Raw genomic sequence first — 14450 nt, forward strand, 5'->3', positions numbered from 1 at the left:
CTGAGCATGGTGGCACACACTAAGCACAAGCTCAAGAAATTGTGGCAGGAGGATTATTAAGAGTTTGAAGCTAATCTAGGCTACCCAGTCTCCTTCTTATGAGTTCCATCTTAAGAGGAAAAAATAAAATGTTTAAAGATATCTTCAAAAAACCAAAAGGAACGTTCCACAGAACCTTTTAAGGAGATGGGAAAGCTTTTTCTCCCCTGGAGCTGAGGACAAACTCCCCGAGCTCCTGGGTCCATGAAAGGCTTTTCCTCTACTACTCCTTAGAAATGTGTGGCAAAGACTAGTCTAATTCCCTCCCAAAGCATCCCAAAGTCCTAGCAAAAAACTTTAAAATACTTTGTTTAGGAAAACTGCACTGGGCAATGCCACTGAGGAACAGGGTGTTCTAATTTCCCTGAGAAATGTATCTGGGGAAGAGGGCTGTCAGGAAGCACAGCAGAGGTCCCTAGCACGCAGGAACGCCATCTGAAGCCTCCAGAGGAAGCAGCCCCAAGAAAGGAGAAGCCAGCTTCCTGTGTTCTTCACCTAGTTCCGCCCACCTTCAGATTCTCACTGGAACACTAGTCCTGCGCTGTCCACTGCAGTCAAATGCCTCAGCACTCTCCTCCTCCCAATGTACTTCACCTCTTCTCTTCTCTTTCCCTGAAATCCACAATGCCCTTCAGAAATGCTGAATGTTCCTTACTTAACTCCTCAGGTAAAGCTCTAACTGACCATCCCTTGCATGGCTTGTGTAATAGCTCGACCCCAGCTGCCACTTTGTAACTACATTCCAGGAGCTAGGCATAGTCCTATAGTCCTTATGTAAACACGGAATCTTCTCAAAACTGCTAGGCCATTATCTTTTCACCCCGTTTACAGATTCAAAATAAAAACAAGAAAGATGTTAAGTAATTTGTTCAAGTCAGGCATTGTGGAACACACTTATAAATCCTAGCCTTTGGAAGGCTGATATGGAGGCAAACTAAGTCAGAGCCAGCTCAGGCTCCATCCATATCAAGTCATCCTTGGCTACCTAGCAAGACCTTGTCTTGTAAATAAATTGTTCAAGCCTATGTAATTATTATTTTACAAACTAGGACTTTGCTTTTGTTGACTTCCAGATAGTTTTTAAACAAAAAGACAAAATAAAAAAAGTAGCTGTACAAAGCAGCACAACACACTCAATGCCAAACAAGCTTTAATCTGCTCTAAAGGAAAAGAACGTCAGGGAGTATTTGCACCCTGATCTCAAAAGTCAAGACCTTCTTCTCAAGCAGTCGCAGTGTTGGGTCCTGCTCATTCTGTTTATATTTGAGGTGAAGACAGCCAAACTTCACTCCCTGAGAGACACCGTAATCCCCACCACCAGGGAAGAACAGAGAAAAAACTGTTGCTGACTTCTATGTTAAGTCTGACTAAAGAACTGAGAAATTATGCTGCCCACCCAGGGTCAGCAGGCTCAAAATGAGAGGTCAGCTCTATCTTTCATTTTTACAGGAAAGGAACACATTGGCTTTAAAACGCTTTTATTAAAGAAAGCAAAATCCATTTCTGCAAGTATTTCAGAAATTAGTTTCAAAAGCCTTTCAATTATTTAAAACTACACTTAAGAATATTAATATATAAAAAAGAAAATTAATATAAATAAATCTTCAAGGAAGTTTCTAAAGCTCCTATATTTTTAACATAGACTAAGACAAAAGCTGCCATTTGTCAACCAAACAAATCCTTCTGCAGGAGGCCAGAGAGCTGGCTCAGTAGTTAAAAGCACTTGCTGCTCTTGCAGAGGACACAGGTTCTGTTCCCAGGACCTGTAAGGCAGCCCACAACCCACTCTAACTCCTGTTCTAGGGGATCTGATGCCCTCTTCTGGTCTCCATGGGTACTGTCTGCATATGGTGCCTTTCTATATATACAAGCCAGACACTTAATAAACAGAAAGTAAGTCAGTCTTAAAACCTTTTTCCAAATCATTCAGCAGTACAATATAAAAAGTTTCCAACAGAAATTCTGAAACCACAACTGCAAAGACTAAAAAGAAATGGGGGTTCAGAAGGAACCTAAAGAGCTATGCCTAAGACCATGACTACGGGTGAGAAATGAGCTGGTTTTGTTCACTGTTCTGTAAGCAAGTTTCATGCTACCAGCACCATGCTTCTTTGCCCTTAGTAGTTACCTAATTCCTCAAGTCATTCAACAGATACTAGCTATGTACTCCTAAGACTAAGCACAGTGCTATGGTATATATGTAACAGGCGTGAGGAAAGGAGAGGAACACAAATGACAAGATACAACCTTCTGATCATGTTGAGAAACAGAACCCACAAAGTGCCACGTGCTTTCCAACCACTGAGCTATCTTCCTCACCCTCTACACTTACTTTAAAGCTTCTCCCACCCCCACAAGGTCTCATTATGTAGTCCTGGCTGGCCTGGAACTCACAAGAGACCCACCTGCCTCTGTCTCCAAGGGCTGGGATTAAAGGTGTGTACTACTATGTCTGGCTTTAAATAGACCATTTTATGACCCTTCAGTGATGGAATAAGAGACTGTCTTTGGTAAATGAAAGTATTCATTAATTTTAATTTCAAGCAGTATGTCCTATAATCTACATAGTCCAACCTTTAAAAACTAAAATTAGCAGATTCTCCAGAAGTCAACAGCACATTTCCTTCTCATCATTTTTCCAAGAATATTGGAAGAACTTTGTATAAATAAGCACATAAAGAATACGGGGGGTGGGAGAAGGGTGTCAACAAGATGGCCAAGCTAGCTCAATGGATAAAGGTACTGGCTGCTAAGTCTAACAAACTGAATTTCAGTCCCAAGCCTACATGGCAGAAGGAAAGAACCATCTCCTACAAGTGTTCCTCTGGCCTCCACATACCCACTGTAGCACATACACTCACTTGCCCAAACCACAGAAGAAAATAAACAAATACATGTAAAACCACTCTATGGGTCTACTGGTTAGCCAAACCCTAGGTAAGTAGATACAGAGAAAAAGTGTGGGGGCTACAGGGAATAGCAGGACAGCCATGCCTTCTTAGAACCAGCCAATCTGGGAGACCCATTATAAAACTATCTAAGCAGGGATAATGGTGCATGCCAATAGCCCCAGCTACTCAGAAAGCCAAGGCAAGAGAATCACTTGAGTCCAGCCAAGAATTCATGACCATTTTAGCCAATACTGAGACTCCATCCTCTAAAAAGCAACAGTAAAACGGCTGGAGAGATGGCTCAGCAGGTAAGAGTGCTAGCTGCTCTTCCTAAGGACCGCACAGTTTGGTTCCCAGCGCCCACACTGGGTGGCTCACTACTACCTGTAACTCCAGTTCCTGGGGATCCAATACCCTCCTATGGCCTCCAAGAGCAAATGCACATTTGTGCATAAATAATAAATTTTTACAAATAAAAAATATTTTAAAAGTAGCAAGCAAGAAAAGGATAGAATCCTTGTTCATAAATAATTTCAAGATGGTGGCTAAGTGGGCACTGAAAGAAGGAAGTACAGTCTTGCATGAATGCCGGCCACCTGTCCATTGTGCCCCAGCCCTATACTTCTTAATGCTTATACAAACAATGTGGACCTAGACTCACGCAAACACTTCCTCATGAACTTCAAAGTTCCATCCAGTGTTTTATAGTCCTGTTCTTAAGAACACAAGCTGAGCTGACTAAAGACACTAAATTGGGCCGGAAGATGCCTCAGTCGGTAAAGCTCTCCAATATCCACGTAAGAAACCAGGAGGCGGTACACACCTGTATCCCAGCACTTTGGAGGAAGAGACAAGAAGATCGCTGGGGCTTGTTGGCTAGCCAGCCTAGCCTACTGAGTGAGCTTCAGATGGCCTCTCATGAACAAAGGTGGAAAGCAAATGAGGGCAAACTTACTACCAACCTCTGACCTCCATATGCACACATGCACACACACCAAACCCATATACGAAAACATGCACAACATTTGTTTTTTCAAAGGACGTATTAACTAGAAGAAGGCTTAGAGTCAAATTCCACCTCTATTCATACTGGGTGCAACTTCACGCATGACTATCTCTCTAGGCCTATTTCATAGTCTATTAGGGTGCATCCCCCTCCTGGCACGGTTATTTATTTTAGGGTGCTAAGATTTAAAACTGGGGCCTTGCACGTGTTAGGGAAGCAAACCACAACCAAGCTACTTCTCTTGCCCTCGTTGTTGCTAACACACACTTAATGTGAGTTAATATATGGAGAACACAACAGGACCCAGCACATACTATTTCAAGTCACATCAGTATCCCTTCAGTAATGTCGTAGCAGAAAATGGTCTGGAGGGCAAGCTTTAGCTTTTCAAAGTTGTTCTTTAATGACTGACTCAAGGCCACAGGTGGGTTTTTACACACCACTCAGCAATCTTTTCTTGACAGCTTGTCTCTTCCTTCTGTATCCCTCTTCACTAGCTACTTCTGCCTTCTTGCAAGAAAGAAAAAAAATCACTTGATTAGAGCCCTATTATCTGGACTAGGTGAAGACCTAGGTTTCAAGAAATATTTCCAAGAAACTTAGAAAAATTAAAGGATCTGTTCAACGTACACATGCATTACCCACTCTCCTGATTCAGTGCAGCAACCATCCCACAAGTGCCATATCTTCACACAGCATCCTTTTGAGATAAGAGTGGATTGCAGAGATATAGCCCTGCATAGCATTTGCAAAGCCATGGACCATCTCCAGTGTGTGTGTGTGTTGGGCGAGGGACATATCCTTTTATTTGTAAATATTTTATGTGCATAAAAATTAAAACATTCCAGGTGTAGCCAAATGTGGTGGGGCACACCTTCAATCCCAGCACTCAGGAGGTGGAGCATTCCATTCAGTGGTGGAATATGTACATACCACACAGAAGGGGCTGAGTTCAACTCCCAGAACTGAATGAATGTACAAATGAAGTAACTAAATATGGCATTCCTAACAATGTCATTGAATTGGGGGCTGGAGAGATGGCTCAAGCAGTTAAGACCCAGTTTTGGTTCCTAGTATTCACACTGGGTAGTACAACCATTTGTCACTCTAGTTCCAGGGGATCTGACACCCTGTTCTAGCCTCTAAGATACTCAGAATATACATGATACACATACTACATTCATGCTGGCAAAACTGTCACACAAAATAAAAATAAATAAGCTTTAAAATTTTTCTCATTGAAACTGCCATGCACAAAACTTGTCAATTATGCTACAGTGTTGTACACTTCCTCTTCATAAGGAATAGAAAATTGAAAATTTAAAAAATAGAATATAAATTTCTGTCTATATGGACGAACTATAACAAGTTCCAGATTTCACATGGAAACTGAAGTGTTAAAAAAATGGCAAATACTATTTAAACTACTATACTTGCTGAAATTGAAAAGAAACCAAAACTATCTTAAAGTAAAAAAAAAAAATCACAAGTGTTGCAAAAAAAAAAAAAAACATGTTACCGATTCAATGTTTCTCTGAAGAAAAAAAACTTGCATACACATGCAATTAGATTCTGACAGTGGCTGAAGGTACAACAGCCTAGTTTAGAGTTTTTTTATTGGCTAATCCAGGCCATAGAACAAAGTTTTGTTCACTACAAACAAAATCTAAAGTCTGCCCCTTAAATCAGAATGCTCTCATTCTGTCACTGATCAGCTACAACCAAATGTTCTCCACATATTTCAAATTTAGTAAATACACAACTACTCAGGCAAAAATCATAGAATAAAAACATAGGAACAAACATTCACTAAGCAATCTTCTAGGTTTATCTGACTTTGCGCGCTTCCCCAAGTCTACCATTCTGAATTAAAAAAAACAAAAACAAAAACAAAAAAAACAAAAAACAAAAAACTCCACAGCGTTACAGCTCTAGGTGAAAGTCACTCCAAGAGTCATTAATAGGCAAGCTTTGAGATGAAGAGACAATTAAATAAACCGCCAATCAACTTCAGGCCAAAAGCAAAAGTGAGTGGGGGTGTGGCCTGAGCGCTGGGTGACTCAAGGGCCCCTAGGGTCAGAGCTGCCCCAGTTAGGGACCGACCACCAGGACGGGGCGTCCTCTGGGGACTCGCGGAGCGCGGAGAAAGTTACAAGGGAGTCCTGGGGACCGAGTGCGTACGGGGTGCGGACGTGTCCGCGTGTAAACCGTTCACACCACCGCTTCCCTAAGTCCCCACCCCACGGTTTCAATCCGGTTCGGGCAAGGGGGAGAAGGGTAGGAAGAGGCCGGAGCCCAACGCGAAGCGATGGGTATTTCCAGGTCAGCACCACGCATCCGTCTTCCGCCAGTGTTGTGTCCCACAGCGTCCAGTCTACGGGCCGACCCCAGGGCACCAGCCCCGAGAGGCGGAGCTGGGGAGCAAGGCCCAGGCAGCCCCGAGTGCTCGGAAATGCCTCCTCCCAGCTCCCGCGGATCCGGCCCCGCCATGCCCGACCGGAAGGAGCGCTCGGGCGGCCGCGGGGTTGCACCGGGGGCTCCCCGGGCCCTCAGACCACGCCGGGCCTGGCAGGGCGGCAGGCCGGGGAGCGGGGCGGGGGCGGCCGCGCGGCTCGCTTCGCCTCACCGTGTGTTCGTGCTCGTCAGACCGAGCCCGGGGCAGCAGCAGCAGCAACAACGCGGCGGCCGCCGCCACGCCAGGAGCGCCCGGCAGCGGCCTCATCCTCCGCGCTCCCACAGGCCGGGCGCCGGCCCACCGACTCCTCCGCCGCCGCCGCCGATTCGCATCCACCGGGCGCGGACAGACGCACGGGGCCCGGGCCCAGCCGCTGCCTCCGCCGCCGTCACCGCCCGCTCCGCGCCGCCCCCGCCCCCCGGCCTCCGAGCCTCTTCCTCTGACTCAGCCACGTCATCCGGCCACCCCGGCACACGCCGGAAGTCCTCCCGACGCGGGGCCGCAACCGTCGCCGGCCGTGGGGCGCCGGCGCGCGCAGTCCGCGGGGTGGAAGGGTTCCGCACCCGCTGCCGTGCTGCTCGCTCCGCCTCGGCCCGGGCCCAAGCGCGTCCGAGCGGAAGCCGCCAGCTGCCGGCGGGCTGGCGGGACGTCGGCTCAGGCGAGCCTGGCTCGCTGTGGCTGCGAGGCGGAGCGGGGCGGGTGGTCTCACTGGGGACCTGGGGGCTCAGCGCGAACACCCCTTTCCATCTCGTCCAGGGAAGGAGCCACGGGCTCCACAAGCTTCTTTTATGGGCGACGATTATTAAACTTGGACAGGGTGGGTTGGGTGTTTAAACATTACGGAATACTGATTAGGCTTCTATACAATCAAGAGATTTGGACTAAGTTGACATTCTTGTTCATTCCTTTGCCTACGTATTGTTTTTCTCATCCTCAATCATAAATGCGTCCTGGAATGGAAGCTCCTCATAGCTCCTGTCCTTTGGTCTTATATTCTGTACCTAAGCCGGTAGTGGTAAGGAGCTAAGTTTTTGGTATCTTACTCTTGTAACTCCCCAGCACTCGGGAAGCTGAACCGATTGTTGCTTATTACTTACTTGCTTGGGTAACACTGAGACAAAACAAGAAAACAACAACGCGAAAGAAATCGGGTCATAGTAGTGCAGACATGTAATCCCAGCACCTGGACAGCAGAGGCAGAATTGCAGAAAGATTGGAGCTGTCCTCATCTGCAGGCCCAGTGTCAAGTCAGCCAGGCTACATAGCAAGGCTCCATCTCAAACCAACACGTACAGCAGATTCAGAAATGATCAGAACACTCCTCTAAATGTAGGACTTAGAGGAAGATTATCTCACCCATCAGCATCAGGCAGATTTAGGTATTTGGTCATGTAATACCTCACAGCCAATATTCTGTACCACCGTGCCATGCAGAAAGTCTGAAGAAAATCCCACTACCAGTCTTTCTTCCCTGTTCATTTCCAAGGAGTGCCAACATGGTTTCCTACAAAGAAAGCAAATTATATCGCTTTGTCCAAAATACACCTTGAATAGTTAGAACTCTTCTAGTGAAATCACCAGTAATGATTTCATCTGCCAGGCAACCTTTGTCACTTACCCAGACACCATGCGACAGGTGCCTTTAGTGTGTCCACATTACAGAAAGGTAACAGAAGCACAGGTTGGGTGACTTGCTGAAAGACTAGACTTGGTTTGTTTGCTTCTTTAGTTTTTTAGCTGCTAAGGTATTACCGATCTTACAGCTCTTTAATAAAAGGCAGATCAGATATGCTCTCAGTGGCATGAAATAATATCCAAGAAGTATTTACAAATGGAAAAGTTTGCTTCCATTTTAAATGGTAACATGCTAGTTTACTTGTAGAAAACATCTTAAGTGATTAATACTCAGACCATTACTAGAGTGGTTTGCTTCAAAACTTGTATACAACTCTTTGGAAGTTTGTGTATGTGTGTGTGTGTGTGTGTTATGTATATGTGTGTGAGTACGTGCTCATGTGTGAGTGTATGTGTTAAAGTCAGATGTTAACACACAGATGTCTTCCCCAATCACTGTCCACATATTTTTTGAGACATCTCTCACTGAAGCTGAAGCTCAAGTATTCTGCTAGACAAGGCTAGCCAGAAAGACCTGGGAATTCTCCTGTCTCCACATCCTACTTTATGTGAGTTCTTGGGATCTGAACCTAAATCCTTATACAAGTAATTTACCGAGCCATATCTTACCCCCAGCCGTGTTTGGATGTTTCTTGTGTGTACTACATGTGTAATGAGATTAGAGATGATGCCTTTGCTGATGAATACAGTCCAACTTCCTTAGTCTGTGACTTAGTCACTGTTTGATTGCTGTGAAGACAGACACCATGACCAAAGCAACTCTTACAAAATAAAGCCTTTAACTGGGCTTACAGTTGCAGAGGGTCAGTCCACAGCACGGAGCACTGCAGCAACCATGGATCAATAGCTGAGAGCTACATACGATCTTCAAGCAGAGAACATGAGACTGGGTCTGGCAGAGACTTTTGAAGCCTCAGAGTTCACACCCAGAGACATATGTCCCCCAATAAAAGCCATATACCGCCTAACCCTTTTAATCCTTTCAACAGCCTCACTCCTTGGTGACCAGATATTTAAATATATGAGACAATGGGGGCCATTCTCATTCAAACCACTACAATGGCTGTGCACCTGCACAATGAGACCGAACTTTACTGTGCACGGTTTACTTTTGGGGGTTGTTTGTTTATTTGTCAACCTGACATAAACTAGAAACACTTGGAAAAAGGAATCCTCAATTAAGGAATTGCCCCCACCAGATTGGCCTTCGGGCGTGTCTGTAGCGCATTTTTTCCCCTCGATTCCTGGTTGATGAGGGAGGACCAAGCCCACAATGCAGTGCTATCCATGGTCCTGGGTTGTATTAAAAAGCAGTTGGAGCAAGCCATATGGAACAAGCCAGCCCTTGCCTCCAGGCTCCTGCTTGACTTGTTCTGACTTCCCTCAAAGATGGACTGAGACTTGGAAATGTAAGCCAAATAAACTCGTTCCTTTCAAAGTAGTTCATGGTGTTTAACACAGCAGCAGAAAGCAAACTAGAACATTTACCTATGTTCTGCCTTCATTCATACATGTCAAATGTACATCATGTTCCTTGCACCTCTGTGACCTCTGCAGTGCTGGGAATGAATCCCATGGCCATCTTTATGTTAGGCAAGCATTTTGTCACATGGTTAAGCCAGCACTAAACCTCTGTTTATGGTGTTCTCTTTATCTACAATGCCCTGCTTCAACTCCTCTCTTTAACTCTGTCCTTCCAAGGCCACCCATCTTCCATGAGAGCTTGCATGATGGCCTTGGGCAATTGAGCATCCCTTCTTTGAGATTCCCATAGCATTTGGTATGTTACATCCTACTTGTTACCAAATCCCAGTGCCTCTTTTGTATCGCAGTCTGACCTTCCTTGATGGCAGGAACTATCATTTGCTTGTTATTTGTCTCTGCTGCCAGGTTAGTGCTTGTCCCATAGGCACTCAACAACTATTTGCTGGATAAAGATGTTAACCACGGAAAAAGCAAATTCCAGCTAGTATAAGAGACATCTCAAGGCAGTACATGATGAATCGCCTATGGATCCTACATCAGTAACTGCTACAAAAATCAGAGGAGGGAATCTGATTCATCTTTGTAACATCCTCCAGAGCATGGTGACTGGCTCATAGTGGAGGCTCAGCAAATGCTCCATGAATGAATAGTCACTGCCTTTGAATGAAGCAATGATGGGTGGTTGAAGAGCAAGCAGCATGAGTACCACGTTGAGAAGGATAAGTAGTTTCTTATCTATCCATCATCACCAGCCTCCACAGATGTGAGGTATACACTGTTGCTGGGTTTTGCAGGGAGCACTAGGCTGGCAAATGCTCAGAGGCGGAAAGGACACGGGGTAAATTTAAAATTAGAAACCCTTATCCCGAAAGCTGTTGCCTGTAAGTGGGATACGGCTTCTAGCTGGGCTGCCTTGTCTGGCTTCAGTGGGAGAGGAAGTGCTTAGCCTCACAGAGACTTGAAGTGCCGGGGTAGGGAGATGGGGGAGAGGGGGTGCACCTCCTCAGAGGAGAAGGGGATGGGGAGATGGGGGAAGGGTTGTAGAAGGGGGTGACCAGGAGGGGGCAGTGAACAAGATGTAACATGAATAAATAAAAATAAATTAAAAATTAAAATAAAATTAGGAAACCTTATATTAATAAATAGGTAGGACATATTAAAACAAACAAAACAAAAAATGCACAGTGTGACTGATCATTTAAGTGTTCCCCAAGCAATAACAGGAATGGGCAGTAAGAGGAGGCACCCCACCTCAGTGGAGAATTTGGGAACATTGTGTGGAGGGAAGGACATATAAGGCCATTAATTCAACAACTCTATTGAGCATTTTCTCTGGTATGGCATCAGTCAATAGAACTGTGGTAATGACTGGTGTAGAAAGGACTGGGAGAGAGAGGGACCTATTAGAGAAAGACAAGTGTGGCTTCAAGTTCCTTGAAATTTGATAATCTCCAGGCTGAGTCAAAGTTGGGGGGCACCATCAAATTAGGTTTGGGGCTAGGATGGGGTAAAGCAATTACCTAGCATGCACAAAGCTCTGGGTTTCATGCCCAGCACCCCAAGAAAGTAATCAATAATAATAATAATAATAATAATAATAATAATAATAATAATAATAAAGATGTTTTGCCAAACTAGGGAGTAAGAATCATGAATGTCTTATAAATATGTTATCTTAATGGTTTCTTCTAGATAAACTCTATTCCTTGACATGTGGAAGCCAAAGGTGATCACAATGCAGCCTCCTTCTGAAACAGTTTTACTAGGATCCAGTTATGTTTAAAGAACTGAGGTCCCATAAAACAAGTAAGAAAACCCACAAATTCTGACTTTTATTCCTTCTGGATAAATGTAATCATCAAAGTCTTAGGCTTCAAATGGCAATGTATCTTCTGCTCTCCATTCTCTGTTACACTTTTCTTGGACAGCCATTATCTTTTCAAGGCAGTTTGTTGGCACAGGCTTGTCTGCCAGCATCCAGAGATGAGCCTCCACTATGAACTCAGAATGAGTTCCAGGCTAGTGAAACTCTGTCTCAAAACACCAATTCACTCAATTATATGTATATATATTTTTTTTTGTGTGTGTGTGTATTCACACAATACATATAAATGTATATACACATATGTATATGTATTATATTTGATCCTATATATTTATATATAGGATCATGTATATATTTATAGCATATATTTATAGTCAATCATGTACAATACATACACACACACATATATATGCGTGTGTGTGTGTGTGTGTGTGTATGTGTGTGTGTGTATCTTGGGTGGTGTTGGAGTTGAACCCAGACTTGGACATTCCAGGCAACTGCTCTATCACTGATCTACATAACCAGTCTTTGAGGATTGGGGTGTTTGTTACTTGTTTTTGTATTGCTGATACAAGGTCTTCAATGTAGCCTAGACTGGCCTGGGAATTCTGGGACTTACAGGCACATTGCCTCCTGGCCCCTTGAACTTCTGTTTCTTCCTCTTCTTTATATTTGTCTTGGCAGTCACTTCAGGAAGATGAGCGGAGAGTAACTGCCGCTTTCCAATACTACTTTTCCTGTTCTATCTGAACTGTTCTAGAAATGTATTGTTGCTTTGAATTCTTTCTTTAGGAAGCTATCAGTTAAAACATCCAGTTATATGGGCAGGCAAGACAGCTTAGAGGGCCAAGGTGCCTTCAGTCCTCGTAGCCTGAGTTTGGTCTCTGGGAACCACATGGTAGAAGGAGGGAATTCCCTTCTACAAATTGTCCTCTTACCTCCACAACTGTGCTGTGGGACAGATCTCTGCCCACCCCCTCCACCTCCCAGGACACACAAATGAAGAAAAACTTTACTTTGGGGACTTCAAGGCCATTAATTTCTTTGTGTGGTTCATATTTCATTGTATCTGACTCAGTTTCATTTGTTTTTTTTGTTGTCTTTTTGTTTGGTTTGAGTTCTTCAAGGTAGAGTCTCAATGTAATTCAGGCTAATCTTGAGACCAATATGTAGCCCAGGCTGGCCTCAAACTCATAATCTTTCTGCCTCTGCTTGGATTGTAGAGACTCAACACCACTCTCTGCCTCCACCCAGTTGATTTTTCTCTTTTAATTAATTAAACTATTATAATGATTAAAGGCAAGAAACAGCAACTGTCATTTAATACAAAACTCTGGGGTTGGCAGTTGCACAATTGTAGAGCACTTGCTCAACATGAGGAAAGTAAGGCCTTGGGTTTGATCCCATCTCCCTGCCCTCTCCTTCTCCTCACCCATCCACCCACACACAAGGATCCTAGCTACTTAGGTGGTGATGACTCCAATCGGCTGCCTCCAAGGTCCTTCAGAAGGGATTCCCTGCCTTGGCCTTTCAGATTTGGAGCCGCCTGGAGAACTACCCAGTGCACAGCTGTGTTTCAGAGGTGATGAAGCACACAGCCACGATGTCTCAGTGTGAGCTCATGCAGTGGGCAGCTGACTGAAATAAAAGCAGAGCTTCCTGCCTGCCTGCTGACTCTCCTGCTATGGAAAAATAAAACTGTCTTCCTCTCTGTGGATGACATGAGCTTCTGCAGGCTAGCCTGGGAACCTTTCTTTCACGATGAGAAAATGAATTCCAAGTTGTGTCTGAGACTTCTAAATTTGTCTTTTACCCTCCCACTCAACCTCTTACTACCTAAGAAGCCTTGTGTCTAGCCAGCAGGAATGAATGAAAAACTTATTATATATTCTTAATTATGTGCTTGGAAACCAAAAGACAATTTACATATGCACCCAAAGCAAATATTTTATAGTCAGATTCCTCCAGGTTTAGATTTAATCACTGTCTTTCTCAGAAACAAATCTATTACTAATACTTTCTCTGTCAAGCAGGTGGAACCCACACACTGTTCCCTGAAGGAGTTGCACAGACTACCCACTTGCTTCATTGGGGTATGTGGGAAAGAAATCTAGAAACCTCAGCTCTAGGAGTCTTACTGGACTGGCTAGGCTACCCTTTGCTTTCATTTGTTTTTAATAACAAAGGATGGGGAGAGTAACTATCTGCTTGATTTGTAAGATCAGTCATTAGAGTGGTCTGGATGCATATTCATTGTATGGCTACAGCAAAGCACGAAGAGTCATTAGAATCCGTTAAATATGCCAACTTAAATTATTTGCTTGAAACATCAACTTCTCATTCATATTTAGTCTCTCAGTCTTTCTGCCTCGTTACCAATGTAGTTGGTCGCCTGTGCCTGGAAGTGAACAGAGGATGAAGGAGAAGTGCTGGCTGGCTGCATTAATGTAGGCTGCTGGGAATGGGACTATTGCTTTTCTTTCTGTTGAGCTCCCTGGTATAATCTGGAGGAAGTAAGGTGGTGGAAAAGCTATCAGAGACCATCTATCTTTACCTACCTGCTTATTTTACCTTCTGGTTCTCATTGTATTTAAAAAAAAATCCATGTTTTTATTTTATATAATGCATTCCTAAATGTGTGGGTAAATGTGTTGTGTATGTAAAGGATGAATAAATGTGTGCTTCAGGTGTGGTTCTCTTTCTAGGCAACTAGAATTCATTCTAACCATTATGAACAAACTTTGATAACACCGTCCTCCTCCTCCTCCTCCTCTTCCTCCTTCTCTTCCCCCTCCCCTTCCTCCTCCTCCCATTCCTTCTCCTTCTCTTCTTCCTCCTCCTCCCCTCCTTCTCCTTCTCTTCCTTCTTTTGTTCCTCCTCCTCCTCCTCCCCTCCTTCTCCTTCTCCTCCCTCTCCTTCTCCTTCTCCTTCTTTTCTTCCTCCTCCTTCTCCTCTCTCTCCCCTTCCTCCTCCTCCTCCTCCTCCCCTCCCCTTCTTCCTCTTCCTCTTCCCCCTCCCCTTCTTCTTCCTCCCCCTCCTTCTCCTTCTCCTCCTTTTCCTCCTTTTCTTCCTCCTCCTCCTCATTCTCCTCTTCCTCTTCCCCCTCCTCTTCCT

At 44.5% G+C, this 14450-nt stretch overlaps 1 protein-coding gene across 1 annotated transcript in view; it reads right to left on the reverse strand.

Annotated features, from left to right (window-relative positions):
* Tm9sf3 (transmembrane 9 superfamily member 3) overlaps positions 1 to 6879 on the reverse strand; it is a 54323-nt gene extending 47444 nt beyond the window's left edge. Inside the window, exon 1 of the mRNA XM_031390301.1 lies at positions 6563 to 6879. Within this exon, the coding sequence (XP_031246161.1) occupies positions 6563 to 6658 (96 nt within the window). The 5' untranslated portion in view covers positions 6659 to 6879. The remainder of the gene's footprint in view (positions 1 to 6562) is intronic.
* Between the last annotated feature and the right edge of the window lie 7571 nt (positions 6880 to 14450).

Source organism: Mastomys coucha, unplaced genomic scaffold (genome assembly GCF_008632895.1).
Source record: "Mastomys coucha isolate ucsf_1 unplaced genomic scaffold, UCSF_Mcou_1 pScaffold21, whole genome shotgun sequence".
NCBI classification, from domain to species: domain Eukaryota; kingdom Metazoa; phylum Chordata; class Mammalia; order Rodentia; family Muridae; genus Mastomys; species Mastomys coucha.